Below are 25,326 nucleotides of genomic sequence, written 5' to 3' on the forward strand. Positions count from 1 at the left end.
TCAAGCAGGACTGAATGGTATTCACTCTGACGCGGTTTCGTACGTACTAGGAGACCATCCCCCTCACATCGCAGCTGAAGAGCGAGAGTTTCCCCGACCAACTCGAGTAGTTTTGGCACTGTTGAAGCTGTTAGAACAACAACAACCCTTCCAGTTGAAGAAAATCGGCTGCCTGACAATCTAGGGTTTGATTTTGGCTACACCCGCTAAGGGTAGCAGACTTCCTAAATCTGGACATTATGAATAAATTCTATGAAATTGTATAGGACCTGGCAATCGACGAAATTTTCTCAATAAATAAAATTTGCTCTGCTCCAGAACCTGCAAGAAATCACTAGCTTCACAATTTTTCCCTATATCATAAAGGAGAAATTTGTTATCGTGGTAAAAACCTGCAGTTTTAAACAGAACAAATTGAATTTATTTCGTCGATTGCCAGATCCAATAAAAATTTCATACAATTTTTTTCACTACGGTGATTAGGGTCCTCATAGGTCTGTAAAATTTATTGGGAAATTATTTAAAGGCTCCCCTAGGTTCTATCGACTTTTTTGGGTTTTAAACCCACATTTAGAATAAAATTTGTTGCCCTGTGTAATTAATAAATTTAACTTTGAACCCATACCGACGTAATCCTCTTTCGTAGAACCAAAAAAAATCCTCTGTATTTCCAAAAGATTTAACATGTTGTGGTATTATGAAAAAATCCCCACTTTAATCCTCTGTCTCTTTCTCCTTTGCATTTTTTTCAGATACCAAAGCCAATGGTGGTGGTGGTGATGGTCAATATTACTGCATACAATGCTGCTGATGATGAGCATGATGTCATGATGCCACCAATTGTCATGTAGATATAAATCCGGGAATTAAAACTGATTAATATACGGAGGAAAAGTGCTTTAAAACCGGACAACTGAAACAAGGCGAAATCGGAAAAATATCCACCTAAAGAAAGAACAATAAAGAAAAATAAAATTTCAAAAAAAAAAGAAGTAGAGAGCGAAACAGGAAATCAACTTCAACCTCAATTAACCTGAAATAATCTATTCAAGTCTCTTCCCAGTTCCAAGAAAAAATACGAAACGAAAAAACGGAAAAATCATAGATTTTTTGAAAAAAAAATAGTTTATAAGGCTCAGGATATATATAAAAAATAATACCAACAACAACATCAACTACCTGAAGATTTTTTTTGTAAAAAAAAAAAAGAACAGCTCAGTCAGTACTCTAAGTAACTGAGAAACAAAAATCACAAGGAAAACAATTGTTTTTAAAACTTAAAAAAAGTAAAAAAGGAAAGGAGTGGAGAAGTGTAGAGAATAGCAGTGACCATAACTCCCCAGATACGGTTTGTATACACGAACGTCTAAAAAAAGAATTTCAGTGACCTTTTTTGTGAGTGACACTCCTTTAAAAAAGCCAGTCAACCAGCCAGCCACCCATTCAACCAGCCAGTTTTGAAAGCCATAAAGTTTATTACTTTGCTTGCTGCATCTATTTTTGAAGGTCAATGTAAGGCAACAATTACAAAAATTTAAGTAAAAATGTTTAATGTTTTTTGTTTTTATATTTCAGTGCAACACACACACACACACACCCACACAAACGCCCTGGTTTTTACGGAGAGAAATCTTTAAAAGTGTCTAAAGCAAAATCAAGCAAAGAAAGAATAAAACATAGACCGGAGGTGAAAATTCATGTCAAAAGTTCAATAGTTAAGATACTCCTGCAACTGCGACCCCACACACACACCTACCGAGAAGTAAAGTAATAACAAAATATTTACACGTTTGCCCGTACACCAGGGAGCTTGTCATTGTATACACAAAATATTACGGTAGCAAGTCAGACAGCCATCCAGCCAGCCAAACAGCCAGCCATCATAAGAACTTGCAATAATAATATCAGCATACAACAGCAAATAATAACAACAACAACAATCGTGCTGGCAATATGACGGTTTTAGTTATACACACAAATGGTGTCAATAAAACCAAAAATGCCAGCAATGGTGGCAGTAGCTCCAGCAGTCATGCTAGTAATGCAACGTCCTTTACTACAACAGCCACAACAGCTGCAGGAACAGCAGCAACAACAACAAATGGCAATGCAGCAGGATTTCGTGATAACAACATGAGCACCTCTCCCACACCACACACAGCAGCAGCAGCAGCTACAGCCGCCAGAAAAACAAACGCCATAACCACCCCTTTCACTTCAACAAATCTCTTTCAATTACTTTCCATAGTCTGTCTGTGTCTGCTCGGCTATTACAATTCAACACAATGTGGTCTGGTATTCGATGATATCAGTGCGATACGAGAAAACAAGGATTTACGACCGAGCACCCCATTACGCCAGATATTTCTCAATGATTTCTGGGGTACACCAATGCGCAAGGAGCATTCTCATAAATCCTATCGTCCACTGACGGTCTTAACATTTCGTTTCAATTACTGGCTGCACGAATTGCAGCCGTATGGTTATCATGCTGTTAATGTTCTGCTGCACATTGCAGTTTGTCTACTCTGGCGTCGTGTCAGTCGTCTCTTGGTTCTGCAATGTACCCAAAGGCCAGCATTTGCCCAGAAATGTTCCTTCGTAAGTTCTCTGCTCTTTGCCGTGCATCCCATACACAGTGAGGCCGTGACTGGTGTGGTAGGTCGTGCTGAATTGCTATCATCACTGTTCTTTCTGTTGGCCTTTCTCTGCTATGCCAAGGCGGTGAATCCCTCGCTCAATTCAAGTGCATTTTCGAAATTTAAATCTGCAAAATGCGCCGGCTCTCGTACCACCCAATGGCCAATGTTATTTTTCAATTTCACTCTCTGTCTACTCGCCTCAATGCTGTGCAAGGAACAAGGTATTACCATTGCAGGTATCTGTCTAACATATGAACTATTTGTGGTACAGCGCATCCACCCGCTGCAATTGTGGTCGACATTGCTGAATCTTTTCGAGGAACGAAGCTCAACATCGAGAACAACAGCATCGCCTACAAATAAGGCTGGTAAAAATGCATCACCAGTCAGTCTTCAAACGAACGGCAACATTGCAACAACCTCGTCCACGGGTGCAGCAAACAATGCGGATTTCATTGCATCGGCTGCTGCTGCTTCACAAAATGCAGGAGCGCCAGGAATATTTAGCTCCACAGCAGCACCACCACTACCCCTAGCATCTCTACCGCCCATAACATGGTCTGGCACTCTGGTGAAACGTTTAACATTTCTGATTGCCATTACGATTTGTCTGTTGGTCGGTCGCGTCTATGTTATGGGTTCTCAGCTACCTGTATTCACACGTTTCGATAATCCAGCCTCCTCTGCAGATGCTCCAATACGTCAGCTCACCTATAGCTATTTGATTTATTTGAATTCTTGGCTCCTGTTATTTCCATGTGATTTATGCTGTGATTGGACAATGGGTAAGTAACAGAGGGAGAGATAGAGAGGGCAGGTGGAGTGTTACTACTAGAAACGAAGAGCAAACGAAGTAAATGGAAAAAAGGATGAAAGAAAACAAAAAACACTAATTTGTGGCATACTTTTAGGAGCTTAAAAAATTCGCTAGCTGTGGTACTTATTGGCCAAATGGATTTTTTCAATACAACATAAAAAAAAATGGAAATCCTCAAACGAACCTCTGAGCGTGGTTTAGGGAATATGCCTCCATTCATTGAAATTTTTTTAAACATCCACAATTAAAACTCTGGGCATTCTTGCAGTTGGTCTCCGTCTATCCTTAAAAAGCTTTACTTTAAAATATCCCGTTTTTTGGTCTTCCTTCCTTGGAATGTTTTACTTTAACAACTTACGATTTTAGTCCTCGCCTTCCTTGACAAAGTTTTTTTTTTAAACCACAACAATATCCCTCACCATCGCTGAGCTAATTTTCTAAAAAAAAGATAACAAGAATTTTCTAAAAAAAAAAACAAAACCAATAAAGCCATGCCCTACGTTGAAATTTTCCCCGGACATCCTTGAAACTGCTCTTTAAAAATCATAATTATAGTCTTGTCTATCCTTAAACAGTTTCACTTTAAAAAATCATTATTTTAGTCCTGAAAATACTTGAGAAGTTTAACTTCAAAAATCCACTATTTTAGACCTGGTCATCCTTGGGAAGTTGTTCTTTAAAAATCTACGATTGTGACCCCGGACATTCTAGGAAAGTTTTATTTTAAAAACTCTCTATTTTTGGACCTCGCCATCCTTGAGAAGGATTTAAAGAAACAACAAAAACCAAAAACTCCTTTAAAAGACTCAAATATGTGGCATACTTCTAGGAGCTTAAAAATTTCGCTTGTTGTGATATTAATTGGCGAAATGCATTTTTTTTTCGATACAAAAAACCAAAAAAAATTAAATTAAAAATTCTCAAATTAACCTCTGGCCGTCGTTGAAGGACTATTCCTTCATACCTTCATTTTAGTCTTTAAAAATCCACGATCTTCGCCCTAGTAAATGTTGAGAATTTTTTATAAAATCTACAATTAAAACTCGGGGTATTCTTGCAGCTTGTCTCTGTCAATCCTTACGATTTTTATACTTCATCATCCTGGAAAATGTTTTTTTTTTCTGACCAAACCAGAGCTAATAAACAAAATATATGGAAATCATTATTAAGTAAAATAACTCAAATTTGTGGCATACTTTTAGGAGCTTGAAAAATTTTGCTAGTTGTGATACTCTTGGCTTTTTCATTGCAACATATAAAGAAATGAAAATCCTCTATTGGTACGATGTCTTTCGTTGAAATGTTTTCTGGGCATCCTTGAAACCTTCCTTCAAAAATCCATGATTTCACAATTCTTAAAAAGTTTTACTTTGAAAAATCATTATTTTAGTCCTGAAAATGTTTGAGAATTTTTTCTTCAAAAATCCACGATTTTAGATCTGGACATCCTTGGGATGTTGTTCTTTAAAAATCCACGATTGTAGCCCCGGACATTCTTGGAAAGTTTTATTTTGAAAACTCACGATTTTTGGATCTCGCCATCACTGAGAAGGATTTAAAAAAAAAAAAACACCAAAACTTAACATTTCTTAAAAAAAAAACTCAAAAATGTGGCATACCACGCTAGAGTACAACATAGAAGTTTTTTTTTTCAAAAATCCATGATTATAGCCCCGGACATCCTTGGAAAGCTTATCTTTAAAAATTCACGGTTTAGTCCTGGTCATCCCTATGAAGTTTTTCTTGAAAAACCTCCGATTTTAGTCCTGTTCATTCCCGCGAAAGTTTTCTATGAAAATCCACGATTTTATTCCTTGCCATACTTAAAAAGGTTATTCTGAAAAATCCCCGATTTTAGTCCTCGCTATCCCTGTGAAGTTTTTCTTAAAAACCCACGACAATAGCCCTGACAACCCTGAGTAAATTTTCTTAAAAAATACGATTATTTCTAAAAAAATATGATTAATGCCCTGGATGTCCCTGAACATTTTTTTTAATTCGCCATTTTACATCAGATCATCCTTAGAGAGATTTTCTCTAAAAATCCATGATTATACCTCTGATCATTCCTGAAAGATTTTTTATCTGCGATTAAAGTCCTGGCCGTCTTTGAGAGAATTTTCTTTAAAAATAAAGAATTATAGACCTGGGCATTTTCAAACACGCCAAAACGTGCCTCAATGAAGACGCAAGGTCTCTTTGGACCAGATCCGTTTCAGGATGTTTGGAGTCAATCTCAGGTTGTCCGTCCGTCTGTCTGGCTGGTGTGCATGATAACTCTGGAAGGGACTACCCGATTAGGTCCCAACTTGGTACATCGTAATATTATTATTAACCATAGATAGAGTTCGGTGGTGAGCAATGTCTATCCCCTCTTTTTGGTATCTCCCCCACAAAAAAATTCAACATTTTTAACTGAAAATAATTTACGTCATAAAACACGAAAGCATCATCTAATTTTGTGCAAACTTTAGAAATCCTAATACGTATAACAGTGCTGTATCAGGTGCGGAAATTGACAATATTGACCCACTCCTTCTTGTACCCCCCACAATGTGGTCAACATTTTGAATAGTTATTACTTTTTAAAGATGTGAAATAAGAGTCCGATGGTCTTCAAATTTCTCACATCGCAAAATTTCCAAAAAACAGGATTTGTTATGAAGAATGGATAAAACGGATCACTCCTTTTGTTACGTCCCCAACAACTTTTTGAAAAGTCAAAACGCTCATAAAATTCAAAATATACATTTGATTCTGTTCAAACTTCACACATTGGAATATTTCTACCAATACATGATCTGGTGTGATGGCGGGATACATCGGTTCACTCCTTCTGGTACCTCCCCACAAAGAGGTCAATATTTTGAATAACCCAAAGTCTCATAAAATGCGAAATAAACAGTGGATTCTTTTCAAACTTCACACATTCCAATATTTCTATCAACACAAGGTCTGATGTGAAGGTGGAATATACCGGCTCACTCCTTCTGGTACCTCCCCACAAAGAGGTCAATATTTTTAATAAGAAAACAAACAGGCCCTTCTCAACTCGTCAATTTTACTACAAGAAATGGGTAGCCCAGAGGCTCGACATATGTTTCGCGAGAGATTGGAGGACGCCGAACAATATTTCAAACGGGTCATTCACCTAAAAGCTGATTTTCGTAGTGCCCTTTTCAATTTGACCCTACTGCTGGCCGATGCCAATCGTCCCCTGGATGCTGTGTTCTTTCTCAATCAACTAATACGTCATCATCTCGATCACGTTAAGGGCCATAAAACGCAAAATAAGCAGCCGATTAGTTTCATATTTCACATATTTCAATATTTCTACCAACACAAGATCTGGTATGAATATTGAATGTATCGGCCCACAATGGGTCAACATTTTGAATAACAAAGCGCCGAAAAAATGTGAAATCAAATTTCACATACTCCGATATTTCTATAAACACAAAGGGTAACAATTTCCAATACTTATAAAGAGTGATTTGTTAAGAGCTTGATAACTTTTTTTTAAAAAAAAAACGCATAAAATTTGAAAAATCACATCGGTTCTTTATTTGAAACGTTAGATTGGTCCATGACATTTACTTTTTGAAGATAATTTCATTTAAATGTTGACCGCGGCTGCGTCTTAGGTGGTCCATTCGGAAAGTCCAATTTTGGGCAACTTTTTCGAGCATTTTGGCCGGAATAGCCCGAATTTCTTCGGAAATGTTGTCTTCCAAAGCTGGAATAGTTGCTGGCTTATTTCTGTAGACTTTAGACTTGACGTAGCCCCACAAAAAATAGTCTAAAGGCGTCAAATCGCATGATCTTGGTGGCCAACTTACAGGTCCATTTCTTGAGATGAATTGTTCTCCGAAGTTTTCCCTCAAAATGGCCATAGAATCGGGAGCTGTGTGGCATGTAGCGCCATCTTGTTGAAACCACATGTCAACCAAGTTCAGTTCTTCCATTTTTGGCAACAAAAAGTTTGTTAGCATCGAACGATAGCGATCGCCATTCACCGTAACGTTGCGTCCAACAGCATCTTTGAAAAAATACGGTCCAATGATTCCACCAGCGTACAAACCACACCAAACAGTGCATTTTTCGGGATGCATGGGCATTTCTTGAACGGCTTCTGGTTGCTCTTCACTCCAAATGCGGCAATTTTGCTTATTTACGTAGCCATTCAACCAGAAATGAGCCTCATTGCTGAACAAAATTTGTCGATAAAAAAGCGGATTTTCTGCCAACTTTTCTAGGGCCCATTCACTGAAAATTCGACGTTGTGGCAGATCGTTCGGCTTCATTTCTTAAACGAGCTGTATTTTATACGGATTTACACCAAGATCTTTGCGTAAAATCTTCCATGTGGTCGAATAACACAAACCCAATTGCTGCGAACGGCGACGAATCGACATTTCACGGTCTTCAGCAACACTCTCAGAAACAGACGCAATATTCTCTTCTGTACGCACTGTACGCATTCGTGTGGTTGGTTTAATGTCCAATAAAGTAAACTGAGTGCGAAACTTGGTCACAATCGCATTAATTGTTTGCTCACTTGGTCGATTATGTAGACCATAAATCGGACGTAAAGCGCGAAACACATTTCGAACCGAACACTGATTTTGGCAATAAAATTCAATGATTTGCAAGCGTTGCTAGTTAGTAAGCATCTTTCTCTTTGACACCATGTCTGAAATCCCACGTGATCTGTCAAATACTAATGCATGAAAATCCTAACCTCAAAAAAATCACCCTTTATCTCTCATAATTAGTTCTGGCCTTCCTTGAAACAGCATCCCTTGATAAAATATCATTTGGGTTTTTATTCCAATTTCTTTATTGCTTCGGGATCAATTTTTATGATTATCCTTTCTTAAGATTTCTCGTAATTTCTTGGACGGATTTAATTGTCCTTTTCAATCTCCAATGCAATTTTTAGTGCAGCTGCTCTTCTAGCCGTATTTCCATTGTGTCAAAAGAGCAGATAGGTCGAAGAGATTAACCCCTAATTGTTAGATGACTTGCTCTCATTAAGCCTGCTCTCATTAAGACTTTTCTCAACGACCGTTATCATGGATGAAAATTTCTCTACCTTTGCTCTCCTTCTCTCTTTCGATTTCTCTTTGGTGAAATTTCTCAATACCTGTTTTTATTCCATTCACAAGGGTGGTCTGACATGCTTTTGCTGTTTTTACCTGAGTTCTCTAAAATGGAAGAACAATTTATTTCCAAATTCATTTTCAGTAGCTAGCTGATAGGCCTTGCGTTCATAGGTTGCCTGTAAGGGCTCTCTATTTGGAAATTTTCATAAAATTGAATTGAAATAGAGTTAGTTGTTAACTGCCCTGTTCCAGAATCTACAAGTTTTGCATTTTTTCAATATCATAAAAGAAAATTCGGTTAACGTTCTTGTAGTTCCGGAACAGAGCATATTTTCATATTCCACGGCAATGCTCTCCTTTTCTATTTTTTTGTTTTTAAAATTGAAACATTTTTTGATCAACTCTATTTTTATTTTCCAGGCACGGTCCCCCTAATCGAAGGCTTTGCCGATGTACGCAATGTGGTCACTCTGCTCACCTTTACCTCCTTGGCAGCGTTAATTTACACAGCATGCCGCAGTAAAAGTCTACATCATTCCCGTATGCTAATCATGTGTTTGGCTTGGATTATTCTACCATTCCTGCCGGCCTCGAATCTCTTCTTCCCCGTGGGATTTGTTGTGGCCGAACGTATATTGTATATGCCTTCAATGGGTTTCTGTCTACTCATAGCCTATGGTTATGAACGGATTAAGGAGACGATGGTCGATGAAAATAAATCCCATTTGCAATTTGTATGGAAATTGGCATTGTTCGGACTGCTGCTAACGCACACGGCAAAAACCTATCAACGCAACAAAGATTGGATTAATGAATACACTCTGTTTATGAGTGGAGTACATGTTAATGATCGCAATGCTAAGCTCTTTAATAATGTCGGTCATGCTTTGGAGAATGAGGGACGCTATCAGGAGGCTTTGTTATATTTCCAGCAGGCGGTACACATACAACCGGATGACATTGGGGCCCATATAAATGTGGGACGTACCTATAATAATTTGAAAATGTACGATGAGGCCGAGAGGGCATATCTAAAGGCCAAGTCGCTGTTTCCGCGCATTAAGCCGGGAGAAAGTTATCAGGCCCGTATTGCTCCGAATCATTTGAATGTTTTCATTAATTTGGCCAATCTAATTGCTCGGAATCAAACCCGTCTGGAAGAGGCCGACTTTTTGTATCGTCAAGCCATCAGTATGCGTTCGGATTATGTTCAGGCCTATATCAATCGGGGTGACATTCTCATGAAACTAAATCGCACCATTCAGGCCCAGGAGGTGTATGAGAAGGCCCTGCTGTATGACAGTGAAAATGCCGATATTTATTACAATTTGGGTGTGGTATTCCTGGAGCAGGGGAAAAGTGCCCAGGCCAATGTGTATTTCAACAAGGCTCTTGAGCTATATCCCGAACACGAACAGGCCCTGCTCAACTCGGCAATTTTACTACAAGAAATGGGTGGCCCAGTGGCCCGGCAGCTGTCTCGCGAGAGATTACACAAAATTCTACAGAAAAATGGCGACAATGAAAAGGTCTACTTTAATTTGGGCATGCTGGCCATGGATGAAATGGATTTTGAGGCCGCCGAACAATATTTCAAACGAGCCATCCACCTAAAAGCTGATTTTCGTAGTGCTCTTTTCAATTTGGCTCTACTGCTGGCCGATGCCAATCGTCCCCTGGATGCTGTGCCCTTTCTCAATCAACTAATACGTCATCATCCCGATCACATTAAGGGTCTAATACTTTTGGGTGACATTTACATAAATCACATGAAAGATCTAGATGCTGCCGAGATATGTTATCGTTCCATACTCAAATTGGATCCACACAACATTCAGGGTCTACACAATCTGTGTGTGGTCTTTGTGGAACGCAAACATATGCTCAAGGCCCAACAATGTCTACGTTATGCCCATCAATTGGCACCGGGCGAAGAATACATACTACGTCATTTGCAAATTGTCGAACAGCGTTTGCAGAAAATCAACAAGTTACCTGATCAATCACCTGAGAAACAACTTGCCTTGGCTGATTTCAATCCAAAAGAATTTCTTCCCTCATCATCGACGACGACGACAACACCAAATACATCGAGTCAAACTCCTCCAGTAACTAATTTAGGCAAGAATAACAAACAACAACAACCACAACGTAAAACAAACAGCAAATCCTCAACATCATCAAAAACCTCAACACAATCCACCACGGTACATCATACATAGCAGCATTCCCATACCCATTAGATTCAAGGATTGAAATGCAACTGTTATCTGGATTCTCTGCACCATTGGGGAATAGGATAAAAGGACATTTCTCCACAAGAATCACGTAATATTATTGTAATATACAACAACAACAGAAAATACCATTTGTAAAAAGGCTGTGGGTAAGTGTTTTTTGGATATAGAAAATAATCTGAGTTGTTTATGGTTAAGTTTTTCTTATCACTCTCTTTTTTAATGGACATTATTGTGCTGTAGGTTTTTTTTTTGTGGAAGGCAAGGCTTTTGGAATGTTGAGTGAGAAAAGGACAAGAAAGAGATGAACCTTAATTGAATTATTGTGTTGTCGATTTTTATCAAAGGCAAGGCTTTTAGACCGGAGTGAATTGAAAAGAAATCCAATTGCTTTACAACGGAATAGCAGGATTCGCTTTGAAGATAGTCTGCAGTTCCTTATTTTAAAGTCATTGACGTTCGTGTGAATTTATAACCCTGGGCTCTGGAAGGATTAGCTTTGGAGATAGTCCTAATCTCCGAGTCATTGACGTTCGTGGAAGTCTATTATCCTGTATTATCTCTATAAATTTGGTTTAAAAGTACATGGCTTTTGGACTAGAGAGACTTGAACAGAAATACAATCACTTTTGAAGGAAAGAAAAAGGAATCACTTATGAAATAGTTTCCAGTTCCTAAACTTGTTGTCATTCAGGTTCTTGAGGGCTTAAAACCGTCGATTTTAGAAGACTATTAGGCCTATAAATGTGGGTTTAAACTACAACTTCCCAGAGAATTTGTGGAACTGTTTTGCAAATATTTCGAGACGCATCTCAGGTCGAAAATCGTGGATTTTTAGTGGACATATTCAAAATGACTAGCGACTACCTCTAATATCTTGGAATTTTTTTAATTTCCAGGGGAACATTAGAACTACAATCCTTGGCTATTTAAAGGTGTTCTTTATAAGACTATAAGTTCTAATACCGACGATTTTTTCTCAAGAATTTTATGGCCTAAAATCGTGAATTTTCCACATAACTTCTTGAGGATTTTTATCAAAAATTTCCAGAATAATTTTAGGTCTATAATCTTGGATTTTCAATCCCAATTTTTATATCACTCTTACGTGAAAATTTCATGGATTTTTTAACAGTGGATTATTGATAAAAATTTGTGTAAGTTTAAAGGTCCTTTTTAGAGGTCTTTTAGATCTAACATCCAAAACTTTTTTTTCTAAAATCGTGAATTTTTCACATTACTTTCAGAGTAAAAAATATTTCAGAGGTTTTGGATTTTGATTTATTTGAGAAAAAATATCCTAAAATGTTTTGTGGAGATCTTTAAGTATTCAGTTGTGCTTTTATGGTTTGAAATAAAAGCCAATGTTTGTTAATACTAAAGGTGTATAGATTTATTGGATGATGAGCGTTCACAGCTACTAATTTAAAAAGAATGAAGAAGTTACAATGTAGTGAGTCAGACTCGAGTGACAGACAGAACAAGACTGAGCAAGCTAAAATGGCGGTAGCACGGCGTCTTATTATATGAGCGTTGACGTATAGGATGTTGCAACATGAGATGCCATATTGTTAATGTGGGTTGCCCCAACAAAAACAACGTGGCTTTTGGACTCGAGTGACTCCAATTTCCAATTTCTTTTAAAGGAAAGAAGAAGGAAATAGTTTCCAGTCCCTATAATGTCTTTCAGGTTCGTGAGGATTTATAAACATGGATTTTAGAAGACTATTAGGCCTATAAATAGGTGGTTTAAACTACAATTTCCTAGAGAATTTGTGGAACTCTAACAAATGTTTTCAGATGAATCTCGGGTCAATAATAGCGATTTTTTAGTGGACATTTTCGATACGAGCGTCTTTTATCGCGACTACGTCTAATATCTGGGAATTTTCAAATTGTCCAGTGGAACTACAATCCTTGGGTATTCAAAGGTGGATTTTTATAAGACTAATAGGTCGAAGATTTTTGAAGAACAATTTGGTCCAAAATCGTGTATGTATCCACGTAATTTCCAGAGGATATTAATGAATGTTTGGTCGTGAAATTGAAGAGACAAATTTTCACAGGATTATTGATTCCAAAATCTTGGAAAAAGTTTTTTTAGAACTTTTAACCCCAATTCATGTAATAATTGGACTCTAGAATTCTGGATTTAAAAAAAAATCTTCAGCACTTTTTCGGAACTTTAAAGGAAAATTTCCTCTGTACTATTTACTACAAAGTCGTGGAGGAAACAGAAAATGTCTGTAGAACTTTTGACTTCAAATTAATTGTTTTTTAAAAAATATTATTGAACATTTTTTTAGAACCTTCGACTGCAAATTCGTGGAATTTAAAAAAAAATATCCTTAAATGGAATTTAAAAGAAGATTTTCCTCCGGACGATTGAATCTAAAAGAAGAAAATTAAAAAAGAGGCCGGTCTATAATTATGAACTTTCGAACAATTTTTCCAGAGGACTATAATTGTAATATAATTGTGTCAGGCCTACAGTCGAGTATTTTTTCACAGAACCATTTGGTTGACGCTCGACGACGCCCAACGGCCAGAGGATATTTTTTGAAATATTTTCAGGTGAACAGGAGCTTTCTGTAATCTCCTGTCCATTTTTGTGGGCTCGACAGGTCTTGCCACTGTTCTGTAAGTTTGGATCCTGCTTATCGGCCTCGACAGCTTCCTTTACTTGTCAATAATTGTGGAATATGCTTATGGGAAATTCCCTTAACGTCGTTATCGATTAGTTTATTTCGAATTTCCCAATGAACTTCATGTTCATTTTGATATATCCACATCTTTCATGCGTCATAGCTTTGTGAAGGGACTGTTATTACGTATTTTATAGCCTCCATACACTATTGCAAGAGCCTAATATTCAATGAGGCGTCCAGTTGTCAACAAAGCTTTGTTAGAATACAGTCGGTACCCTAAATTTAAGCAAATTTCCATTATGGGCAGTTTAATTAAGTTTAATTTGGTAACTATTTCACTATTAAATATAGCTTTCCGTAATTATACCAATTTTTTTTTTTAAAGTCATCAATAATTCAGAAGTGTAATAATATTTTGTGATTTTGTAAATTGTTTAATTTTAACAAAAAAAAAAAAAAAGGAAGATGGGATATACACGACTTGTTGTATAACAGTTATACTTTAATTGGAAATTCAAAACTTATTTCCAACTATAAAAGTAGAATATCATTGAATTAAAGAAGTATTCCCCGGGTAGAATTGTTATGCAGCATTACGTTAACTTAGGTTTAGCAGTTACGTAGACTTATTTTTGTAAATTCAGTTAAGCAAAATTCCATTGGTATAAATATATTATAATTCTGCAATTATTCCACTATTAATTCTATTTTTCCGTAATTATTCCACTTTTTTCACCGGTTATCAATAATTCAGAAGCGTAATAATATTTTGTGATTTAAAAAAAATCTTATTAGTTTTAAGCCGAAGAAAATCAGAAGATGGGATATAGACGACTTGTTGTATAACAGTTATACTTTAATTGAAAATTCAAAACATATTTCCAACTGAAACAATAGAGTGGCATTGAATTAAAGAATTATTCTCCGGGTAGAATTGTTATGCAGCATTTCGTGAACTTAGTTTTAGTCATTCTTTAGATTTATTTGAAGATCATAGAGAGGATTAATTGAACTAGATTCAGTTAAGCAAATTTCTATTTCTTATGAATAATTTTGTAATTATTCCACTTTTAATTCTATTTTTCCGTAATTATTCCACTTTTTCACCGGTCATCAATAACTCAGAAGCGTAATAATATTTTGTGATTTAAAAAAGATCTTATTAGTTTTAAGCAAAAAAAATCAGAAGATGGGATATACACGACTTGTTGTATAACAGTTATACTTTAATTGTAAATTCAAAACTTATTTCCAACTGAAAAAATGGAATGACATCAAATTAGAGAAGTATTCTCAGGGTAGAATTGTTATGCAGCATTTCGTGAACTTAGTTTAACAATTATGTAGGGGATTAATGGAACTAGATTCAGTTAAGCAAATTTCTATTTCTTATGAATAATTTTGTAATTTTTCCACTATTAATTCTATTTTTCCGTAATTATACAATTCTTTTCAACGGGCATCAATAATTCAGAAGCGTAATAATATTTTGTGATTTAAAAAAAAATCTTATTAGTTTTAAGCCGAAGAAGATCAGAAGATGGGATATAGACGACTTGTTGTATAACAGTTATACTTTAATTGTAAATTCAAAACTTATTTCCAACTGAAAAAATTGAGTGTCATCAAATTAGAGAAGTATTCTCCGGGTAGAATTGTTATGCAGCATTTCGTGAACTTAGTTTAACAATTATGTAGGGGATTAATGGAACTTGGTACAGTTAAGCAAATTTCTTTTTCTTTTGAATAATTTTGTAATTTTTCCACTATTAATTCTATTTTTCCGTTATTATTCCACTTTTTTCACCGGTCATCAATAATTCAGAAGCGTAATAATATTTTGTGATTTAAAAAAAATCTAATTAGTTTTAAGCCGAAGAAAATCAGAAGATGGGATATAGACGACTTGTTGTATAACAGTTATACTTTAATTGAAAATTCAAAACATATTTCCAACTGAAACAATAGAGTGGCATTGAATTGGAGAACTATTCCTCGGGGTCGAATTGTTATGCAGCATTTCGTGAACATAGTTTTAGTCATTATTTAGATTTATTTGAAGGGCATAGAGAGGATTAATGGAACTAGATTTAGTTAAGCAAATTTTATTTTCATAAGTATAATTCTGTAAATATTCCGCCATTAATTTTACCTTTTCGTAATTATTCCACCTTTTTACACAGTCATTAATAATTCAGAAGTGTAATAATATTTTGTGATTTTATAAAAAAAGTACTAGTACTAGGCAAAAAAAGAAGAAGAAAAATCAGAAGATGGGATATAGACGACTTGTTGTATAGCAGTTATAATTTAATTGAAAATTCTGAACTCAATTTAAACGGTGATGTTAGATTATCATTTGAATCATTTTCCGGTAGAATTGTTGTGCAGCATTTCGTGAACTTTGATTTACCATTTTTTTAGATTTATTTTTGGAGGATAGAAAAGACAAATATCTATAGATTAGATTGTTATAGAATAGCTATAGTTCCCATATGTGTTTCACCCGATTTCTTGTTTAAGTATCTCACATGCATAATATGCAATGATATTTAATACCGGACATCAGATATAGTTGAAAATATAAACCTTCAAGATACACCTTCATCCCATTTTACCGTTATTGTCCACCATATATTTAATATCAGCCCAAATTGGATAGATTTTTTCATATTCAACCGAATTCTTCCATTTGGTGAAACTCGGTATGGTACATCTATTGCTTCAATAAATATTTTTTTATTATTATTCTCATCGAAGTCATATCATGCACCATTCAGCAATGATATTAGGAGTTCAAAGGCCTCCGTCAAATTTGCTTAAAATAGGTTCAGAGTTGGATCTAGTTTCCAAATTGTGCTACTCTAAAGCAATGGTACGCATTAAACTAAGGTATGATCTACTTCACATAAATTCCCAATATAAGAAAGTCGGAAGATGCGATATCTTTTTGATGCAGATAAACAGGATAATTGTAAATTGTAACGTAGAAGAAATTATGTTAACATATTCGACGAAATATTGACCACTAACTTCAGATCCAATCAGTCATCAAAAATTCAGAGGTGTAATAAAATTTTGTGGATAACGTAAAAAATCAATTAGTTTTCCAAGAATTGAATATGAATATTGAGGCACATAAACAGGATATTGTTTAGGATAAACTTGGTAAATTGACCATTAATTATTAATTCAGAAGCGTAATAATAATTTGCAGACGGAACACCACCTTTAAGTCTGACGCATAAAATTTCTATTAATTTTTTTACTATTGAGTTTTTTTGCTATTCAGTAAAGAAAATTTTTGAATATTTAGTCTATAGTAATTTATTTGAAATGGTAGGGTAGTTTGTAGTTTTTGTATGTTCTCATCAAATCTCAGCAGTGGAATAATTCTTTTTTGAAATAAGATTATTAGTTATAAGTAGTTTTACATAAATATGTATTTTAACTTCATAATTTTTTCTTAGTTAAATAATTTTTATTTTAGTTAAGCTTTAGTTTTTTTTAAAAGAAGATCTGTCATCAGAATCTCAGCAGTGGAATAATTTGATTTGAAATAGTATAGTATGTAAGTAGATGTAGGGTATTAGGGTCAAACAATTTTCGCCAATAGATTATTGGGATAAGTTTCCAGAATTAGTTTCATAAGGAGTTTTGTCATCAGAATCTCAGCAGTGGAATAATCTGATTTGAAATTATATAGTCTGTAAGTTCATTTAGGGGATTTGGGTCACAACATTTTCACCAATTGAATATTTGGCATTTTTTTAAGAATTAGTTTTTTGAGTTTTTTTTTTCTTTTTTGATTTCAGTTGGGGATTAGTTTCTTTGGGAGTTCTGTTATCAGAATCTCAGCAGTGGAATAATTTGATTTGAAATCGTATATTTAGTAAGTTCATGTGAGGTATTCGGGTCTTAACATTTTTTTAGGAGTTTTGTCATCAGAATCTCAGCAGTGGAATAATTTGATTTGAAATTGTATAGTCTTTAAGTTCATGTAGGATATTTGGCATTTTTTATTATTAGTTTTTTTAGTTTTTTCTTTTTTGATTTTAGTTGGGGATTAGTTTCTTTGGGAGTCCTGTCATCAGAGTCTCAGCAGTGGAATAATTTGATTTGAAATCGTATATTTAGTAAGTCCATGCGAGGTATTCGGGTCTTATCATTTCCGCTATTAGAATTAGTTTCATAAGGAGTTTTGTTATCAGAATATCAGCAGTGGAATAATCTGATATGAAATTGTATAGTCTGTAAGTAAATGTGGGGTATTTTGTTCTCAACATTTTCACCAAGAGATCATTGGGAGTAAAAATTATTATTTTTTTTTGATTTTAGTTGGGGATTAGTTTCTTAGGGAGTTCTGTCATTAATATCTCAGCAGTGGAATAATTTGATTTAAAATTTTATAGTCTTTTAGGAAATGTAGGGTATTTGGGTATAAAGATTTTCACCAATAGAATAGTTTTTTAAGAAATTCTGTCATCAAATCTCAGCAGTGGAATAATTTGATTTGAAATTGTATAGTTTGTAAGGTTATTTGGGTCACAAAACTCCCACAATAGAAAAATTAGGATTTAGTTTCCAGAATTAGTTTTTTGAGTTTTTTTTTTCAATTTACTTAAGGGTTAGTTTCTTAAGGATTTCTGTCATCAATATCTCAGCAGTGGAATAATTTGATTTGAAATAGTATAGTCTGTAAGTTTTTGTAGGGTATTTGGGTCACAAATTTTTCGCCAATAGAACATTTGACATTTTTTTTAAGAATTAGTTTTTTTTATTTTAGTTGGGAATTAGTTTCTTAGGGAGTTCTGTCATCAGAATCTCAGCAGTGGAATAATTTGATTTGAAATCGTATCTTTAGTAAGTTCATTTGGGGTATTCGGGTCTTAACATTTTCGCTGTTAGAATTAGTTTTTAAAGGAGCTCTGTCATCAGAATCTCAGCAGTGGAATAATCTGATTTGAAATTGTATAGTTTGTAAGTTAATGTAGGGTATTTGGGTTACAAAATGTTTATCAATAGAATATTTTCAGAAATTCTGTCATCAGAATCTCAGCAGTGGAATAATTTGATTTGAAATATAATATATAAAAATTGATTTGGCTATAATAGAGAATTTTAAACTTAGACCGAAGTTTTTTTTTTCGTTAAATCTATCATCAAAATTTCAGCAGTGGAATAATTACATTTGATAATATTTTACATTAGAATTAGTATTTTTTAATCGATGTTGCTTTCATTTTTTATTAGAATAAAATTAAAATTTTTTTATTAGAATAATTTTTGAAAAATTGCTCTCTTTAAATTCCATTAGGAAAACTATGCCTGTATGTTTTAAGTTTAGTTGTTAGAAATCTGTCATCAAATCTCAGTAGTGGATAAAACGATTTTAATAAGATTTTTTTTATTTAGTTTATGATTTTAACAAATGAATCTCAACAGTGGAATAATTGAAGAAACAGTAAATTTAGTTATAAGTTGGACAATTGTATTAGGTATAAGAAAAATTTGAACGGATTTAAAAGGATAAAAGGTTTCAGTATTTTTAAAAAGATTATTTTTTTTTTTTAATATTTTCAAACAGGTTTCCCCATTTTAAGATTTCTGTCATCAAATCTCAGTAGTGGATAAAACGATTTATCTAAGAATTTAGTTTGTAATTTGATTTTTTAGGTTCCCTAAGTTTACAATTTCTGTCATCAAATCTCAGTAGTGGATAAAATGATTTTACTAAGAATTTAGTTTGTAATTTGAGAAATAAATCTTAGTAGTGGAATAATCAAATTAATAATTCATATATGTTTAGATAGATATAGAATATTTTTTATTAAAATTGGTATAGATTTATTGTCAAGAAGGGCTAAAGAAAAAAAATAGAAGCTTATAATTCATTCGAAATCTTATTGAGTTTTGTAGAAATGTTTTTTTTTGCCTCTAATTTTTCTCCTGTATCTAATTTGAAAAATAAATCTCAGAAGTGGAATAATCAATTTAATAGTTTATGTATACTTTTTACTTTTTATTATGAATATTATTAATTTCCTAAGTTCCCATTAAAATTTAATTTTTATTTCTAGTTCGAGGAGTAAAACGTACACAATTGGTCATCAATAATTGTTTATACCCTTTTATCGGGTTTATCTCACATTTTTTGTCCACTTTTTTCAAAATTTATCATCAGAGCGCTTTTGTCGTAAGTGGACAATTGGTTTTGTTGTCATTGATGACCACTTGTGGAGTTTTCCTCCTGTATCTAATTAGAGAAATAAATCTCAGAAGTGGAATAATCAATTTAATAGTTTATAAATATTTTTACACTTAATTTTTTATTATTTTATTACGAATTATATTTATAGTTTCTAATTAAAATTAAATTTTTATTTGTAAGAAGAAAACATCCAAAACTGGCAATAAATAAATGTTCATTCCCAAATTCGATAATTTATTCAAGACATTGTCAATTTCCTATTCGTAAAAAGTGCGGAAAAGATCTCCAATATATAGAACCTCTCATCAGAGAGCTTCTACCTTACATAGAGAACCCGTTGGCTTTCATTGATGGAAACTTTTGACATTTTCTCTCTTTTCCAATTTAAAAAAAAATAAATCTCAGCAGTGGAATAATCAATTTAATAATTCATATATGTTTAGTTTCAAAAAACATTAACATTCCAATAGATATGCTCAGGAAAAAAAGAGTTTGAATATTAAAAGTTTATGAATCTGAGTCTTTGTGGAAGAAGGTAATTAAAAAAGCAGGAGTTGATAACTTTTTAGAAGAGGACTTTAGATAACAATTATTTTCATATCTATTTGTACCCTACACCACATAGTGGTAAGGGTATTATGTCTTTGGGCATTTGTTTGTAACATGGAGAAGGAAGCGAGATAGACCCATAGTTACTTTTGAGAATATTCATAGAATCACTTTCTGAGTCGATTTTAAGCATATCAGTCCGTCTGTCCATGTTTTTTGTGAAGAAAAAATGCTGATCGCATTTATTAACCGATTGAGATGAAATTTTCCAAACAATATTTGTTTGGCCCAAGGACAACCCCTATTGAAATTAATGTCTTTAAGAAAACTTATCTAATTTCAATCAACGATAAATTTCAGAAGTGGATTAGTGGGCAAGGAATGAATTTTATTTATATATTTTAGGTTAGTGAGTATTTAATTGAAAAATAAATCTCAGGAGTGGAATAATAATATAAGAGAATTAATTTTAACAGATTTACTTTATTTATATATTTCAATTAAATTAATTTAATTATTTCATTAATTTCTCATTGAACGTTTTCGGAATTGTAAAAAATATTCTCAGTATTGGAAAAAAATAATACTTTTGTGGATTTCTATAAAATTGAAATTTTGCTGGCAATATTTTAAAAGATACGATAAGAAAAGTACGAAGTCGTATTTTCTTTATTTCCATCCATCTTTCAGATTTTCTCTACTTTTGCAAATGTTTTTAAAAAGAAAGAAATTTTTATTTTATATTTTATGTTAAGGAGTATTTATTTGAAACATAAATCTCAGGAGTGGAATATTAAGATAAAAGATGTAATTTTAATAGGTTTGTTTAATTTATATTTTAATTATTATTATTTAATTATTTTTATTTAATTATTTTTATTATTTTAATAATTTTTATTGAATGTATTCGGGATTATAAATAAATATTCTCAATATCGAAAATATAGCATAATTTTTGCAGGTGTTCTTAAAAATGAGAAATTCACTGCCAAATTATCAAAACTTTCATATAAAAGCTAGAATGGTATTATAAAATTAGAAATTATGGACTTTAATGCCGCATCTTAGGTCGCAAGGTGGTTTCACATTAAAATAGAGTCCAAATTGAGGTATATATGAAACTTCCTGGGAGGATTTTCATACAACTGGTCTTAAGTCTTAGGTTTCGGGTTCCCAATCGCTAGACAATCCCTCCAAAATTGTCCTCTGGATTCGACACGATAAAGATATGTTAAATTCGTTCACCTCGTTCCAAAAGCCTCCATCTTTCACAGTACAATTTATTTAAAATATTTCCAATAATTTTACATTTATAAATTGATTTATTAATTATAAATTTACTTTTCTCTTTATTAATGAAAATATTTAGCTAATAAATGTTTAAATATATGTTTACACCTCGAATATGGCATTTACAATATTATTATTATAATTATTAACAACAAAATAAATAAATAAATGAATTATATTAAATAAAATGTTTAACTCTTTGAATATTAGTTTTTGTACTTTTTTATATTAATTTGAAAAAAAGAAAAATAAAACTAGTTAACTTCCATTAAAAGAAAACAATAGATATAAAAATATATTAAAATAATTATTAGGTATAAGTAACATATATAAATCTATCAATAAAATAAACTAAAAAAATACAATTACAATTTGTATAAATAAAAAAATAAACACACTTAAATATGCACTGTATTTATTTTTTTAAATAATAACCAATAAATATATTGACGTTTAATTAAATCATTATTTCCTGAATAATTTATTTTTATTTAATGTGAAATTTCGATTATTAAAATCAAAAGTTTGGATAAATTTTTGGAATGAGAGGCAAACATGTATGGTCTCCCGGTTTCCTTACCTGAATAGCAAAAGGTTTATTTTTTCTTTCGGGTTCGTCCTTGGATCAAAAAATGACTGCAAAATTTCATCTTCGGCGAGAAAAATGTGGAGATATTATAGACTTTTGTGGAGAATATGGGGAGTTTTCGAGAGCTCCGAGTAACTTCTGAAAGGCTCGAATAAAATATGTACTGATCTCGAGAAGAAAATATATGAGGAGCTCTCGAGAAGTCCGAACAAAACATGAGAAACCCTTAAATAGGGACAAGAAGAATATAAAGAGCTGTTTATGTTCATAGAGAATTTTGGGAGTTTTCGAGAGGTTCGAATAAAATATGAGACGCCCTTAAAAGGGGACAAGAAGAATACAAACAGCTAATTAGGCCTCTGAATATTTTATGAGGAGTTCTCTAGAGGTTTTTAGATAATTTGGGAGTTTTTGAGAGCTCCGTGAAGAATACGAGCAGCTTTTGAAAGATTCGAAATCTACTGATCTTTAGTGGTTCGAGTAAGATATGAGGAGTCTTAAAAAAGGCGTTGAGAAAAATAATGTGCTATTTATTGAAGTAAATATTAATAAAGAAATCTCTAGAGAATATGAGTAGTTCTTGAGAACTCTGTATAGCTTTTGAAAGGCTCGAACATAATATGTACTGATCACCAATGGAATATAGCTGGAATACTTATAGCTCTGAGAGAATATGGGGATCTCACGCGAGATATATTGTAGTGTGCAATCTAAACGTTTCCTGAGGCAGTCCAGAGGTTCATATAGGATCTGGGGTTCGAGTAAAAAATGACGAGTTATTTTTAGTGGAGGAACTCCCAAGAGGAGGCATTTTTGGGGAGGAACTCTCAAGAGGAATATAAGGAGATCGTTGCAATTAAAATAAGATCCATGAGAGTGTAAAAATTATTCGAAAAATTATAAAGAGGTTCAAAATGGCTCTAAGAATATGGAGAATAATCCAAAGGTCCGTTAAAAGTTCAAACATTTTACTGGTTCATTTAGAATATGAGGAAGTATTTATTGGTGAAATGTCAATAGAGTATCCATGAAAAAATACGAATAAATTGTGGGAAGACCTATAGGTAATGAAGGTCATTTAGGATTTCGTATGGATTACCTATAGGTAATGAAGGTCATTTAGGATTTCGTATGGATTATGGGGTCCTAATGAAATATGACGAATTATTTTGAGATCAGTTTTTAATGGAAAGCAAGAGGAATATGCGGAGCTTTTTGCAAGCCAACATCGGATATAAGAAGTTCTATAAGAGTACTAATGGGATCCTAATAGATTATGAAGGGTTAGAGATCGGAGATCTGGAAATTAAAATATAATATAAGAAGAAGCTCCATAGGAATGCTCAAAGGATCGAGGAATTATAGAAAGATACCAAAATAAGGATATCAGAAGTTACTTAAATCGGAAAAAAAAGCGGGGAGAATTTTAGATCTTGGAGATTTATAGAGGATCCAATTGAATCCCTCTCAAAAGTATAATGGGAATTTGAGAGGTAGGCTTTCTAGAGATCAGATCGGAAAATAAAAAAAAAACTGTTTAAAGACCCGAGACTTCAAAATTAAATGGGAAAACACGTCTGATTTAGAGGGAGCCACATAAAGAGCAAGAGCAAAAGTTCAGAATTCTTTAGAAGCAGGACTTAAAGAATGGTTCTCTCAGAATAAGCCACATAAAGAGCGAAGAGCAAACTACAAAAATTATTAATAAACAATTACTTTGAAGACCTTCAAATAAATTTTCATTAAAAATATCCATGTTTTTTGTCCTCGAAAATATTTTCTTTACAAAACCACTTTTGAGGTCCTTGGAAAATATTTTTTTTGTTTATAAATCCACCTTTGATGTCCTTGAAAAATATTTTTTTCTATAAATCCACGTTTGATGTCCTTGAAAAATATTTTTTTTATAAATCCACGCTTGAAGTCCTTGAAAATTTTTTATATATCCACGTTTGAGGTCCTTGAAAAATATTTTTTTTTGTAAAACCTCGTTTGAGATCCTTGACATTTTTTTTTATAAATCCACGTTTGAAGACCTTGACATTTTTTTATAAATCCACGCTTGAAGTCCTTGAAAATTTTTTATATATCCACGTTTGAGGTCCTTGAAAAATATTTTTTTTGTAAAACCTCGTTTGAGGTCCTTGACATTTTTTTTTATAAATCCACGTTTCAAGACCTTGACATTTTTTTTATAAATCCACGTTTGAGGTCCTTGAAAAATATTTATTTTTATAAATCCAAGTTTAAGATTCTTAAAAAATATTTTTTTGTAAAACTTCGTTTGAGGTCCTTGACAATTTTTTTATATATCCGCGTTTGAAGTCCTTGACATTTTTTTATAAATCCACGTTTGAGGTCCTTGAAAAATATTTTTTTATAAATCCACGTTTTAGATTCTTGAAAAATATTTTTTTATGAATTTACGTTTGAGATCCTTGAAAAATATTTTCTGCAAAATATTCTTGAAAAATATATAGTTTTTTAAATCTACCTCGAAAAATATATTTTTTTAAATCCAAGTTTAAGATCCCTCAAATATATTTGGAAAATAAAGAGGTGCTTAAAGGTTTGATTAAAATATGAAAGGAAACTTTTTAGATTCCCAAAAAAATTAAAAAAAAAAATCAATAGAACAGTGTTGGCATGTTTGTTCGGGATACCATAGTATTTTGTTGTTGCAAAATGGTCAGACTTAATCCCATTATTGTTGTTTTTATAAAAGTAACGTTTGTTTATTAGTGGAGAACGATGTTTATATTTACCAGGGGTTAAAGCAGGGAATATCTAGGTTTCGGAAAGAACCAGCAATCCCCATTTGTTCCCTTATTTTTTTCTGGGATATTCTCCCCCGAAGTTATATTAAAAATAACTTCTACGACAAAAAAAAAAAAAAAAAATAAACAAATAGGTCCCGCCAATGCCGGATAGGTCTAGACAGAAGGTGCTAGTTAAATGTTAGCATGGTGAGTTCCAAAAATCTACTGAGTCGAAAAACTAACGATTTCAGATTTAAATGGAAGTGAAAAACGAAAGGTCCTCGGAGAGGATGTCACATAAAGATCAAGACTAAACTGCCAAAGCGGTAGCAAAGCACGAGGGAATATCAAGAGCTGTTTAAAGATTCAAATAAAAAGAAAGAAAAAAAGAAAGCCTTCAAGTGACAGAATTGAATACCAAGCGTTTTAAATGATTTATTTTATATTATATTTAATTTAAATATTTGAAATAAATGCCA

General features: G+C 33.2%; 1 protein-coding gene across 2 annotated transcripts; it reads left to right on the forward strand.

The window, feature by feature from the left end:
• Window positions 1-1,083: 1,083 nt before the first annotated feature.
• Window positions 1,084-21,929, forward strand: LOC101891608 (protein O-mannosyl-transferase Tmtc3). Of its 2 annotated transcripts, XR_009342873.1 has the most exons (4): window positions 1,084-1,512; window positions 1,576-3,427; window positions 8,985-10,950; window positions 21,579-21,929. XR_009342873.1 is itself a non-coding variant. In XM_011296668.3 (3 exons), exons 2-3 carry the CDS (start codon window positions 1,954-1,956, stop codon window positions 10,784-10,786), a joined length of 3,276 nt encoding a protein of 1,091 aa, XP_011294970.1. In that variant the 5' UTR covers window positions 1,084-1,512; window positions 1,576-1,953; the 3' UTR covers window positions 10,787-11,836. The 2 variants fall into 2 exon arrangements, 1 of the variants encoding a protein (XP_011294970.1); XM_011296668.3 differs by lacking the exon at window positions 21,579-21,929 and having other exon boundaries at window positions 8,985-11,836.
• Window positions 21,930-25,326: the final 3,397 nt, after the last annotated feature.

This window comes from Musca domestica, unplaced genomic scaffold (genome assembly GCF_030504385.1).
Source record: "Musca domestica strain aabys unplaced genomic scaffold, Musca_domestica.polishedcontigs.V.1.1 37, whole genome shotgun sequence".
Lineage (NCBI taxonomy): Eukaryota > Metazoa > Arthropoda > Insecta > Diptera > Muscidae > Musca > Musca domestica.

Coding starts and splice junctions, on each gene's coding strand:
- LOC101891608 (XM_011296668.3), top strand. CDS start 1,954: ATGACGGTTTTAGTTATACACACAAATGGTGTCAATAAAACCAAAAAT. Junction 3,428..8,984: donor ATGCTGTGATTGGACAATGG/GTAAGTAACAGA, acceptor TTTATTTTCCAG/GCACGGTCCCCCTAATCGAA.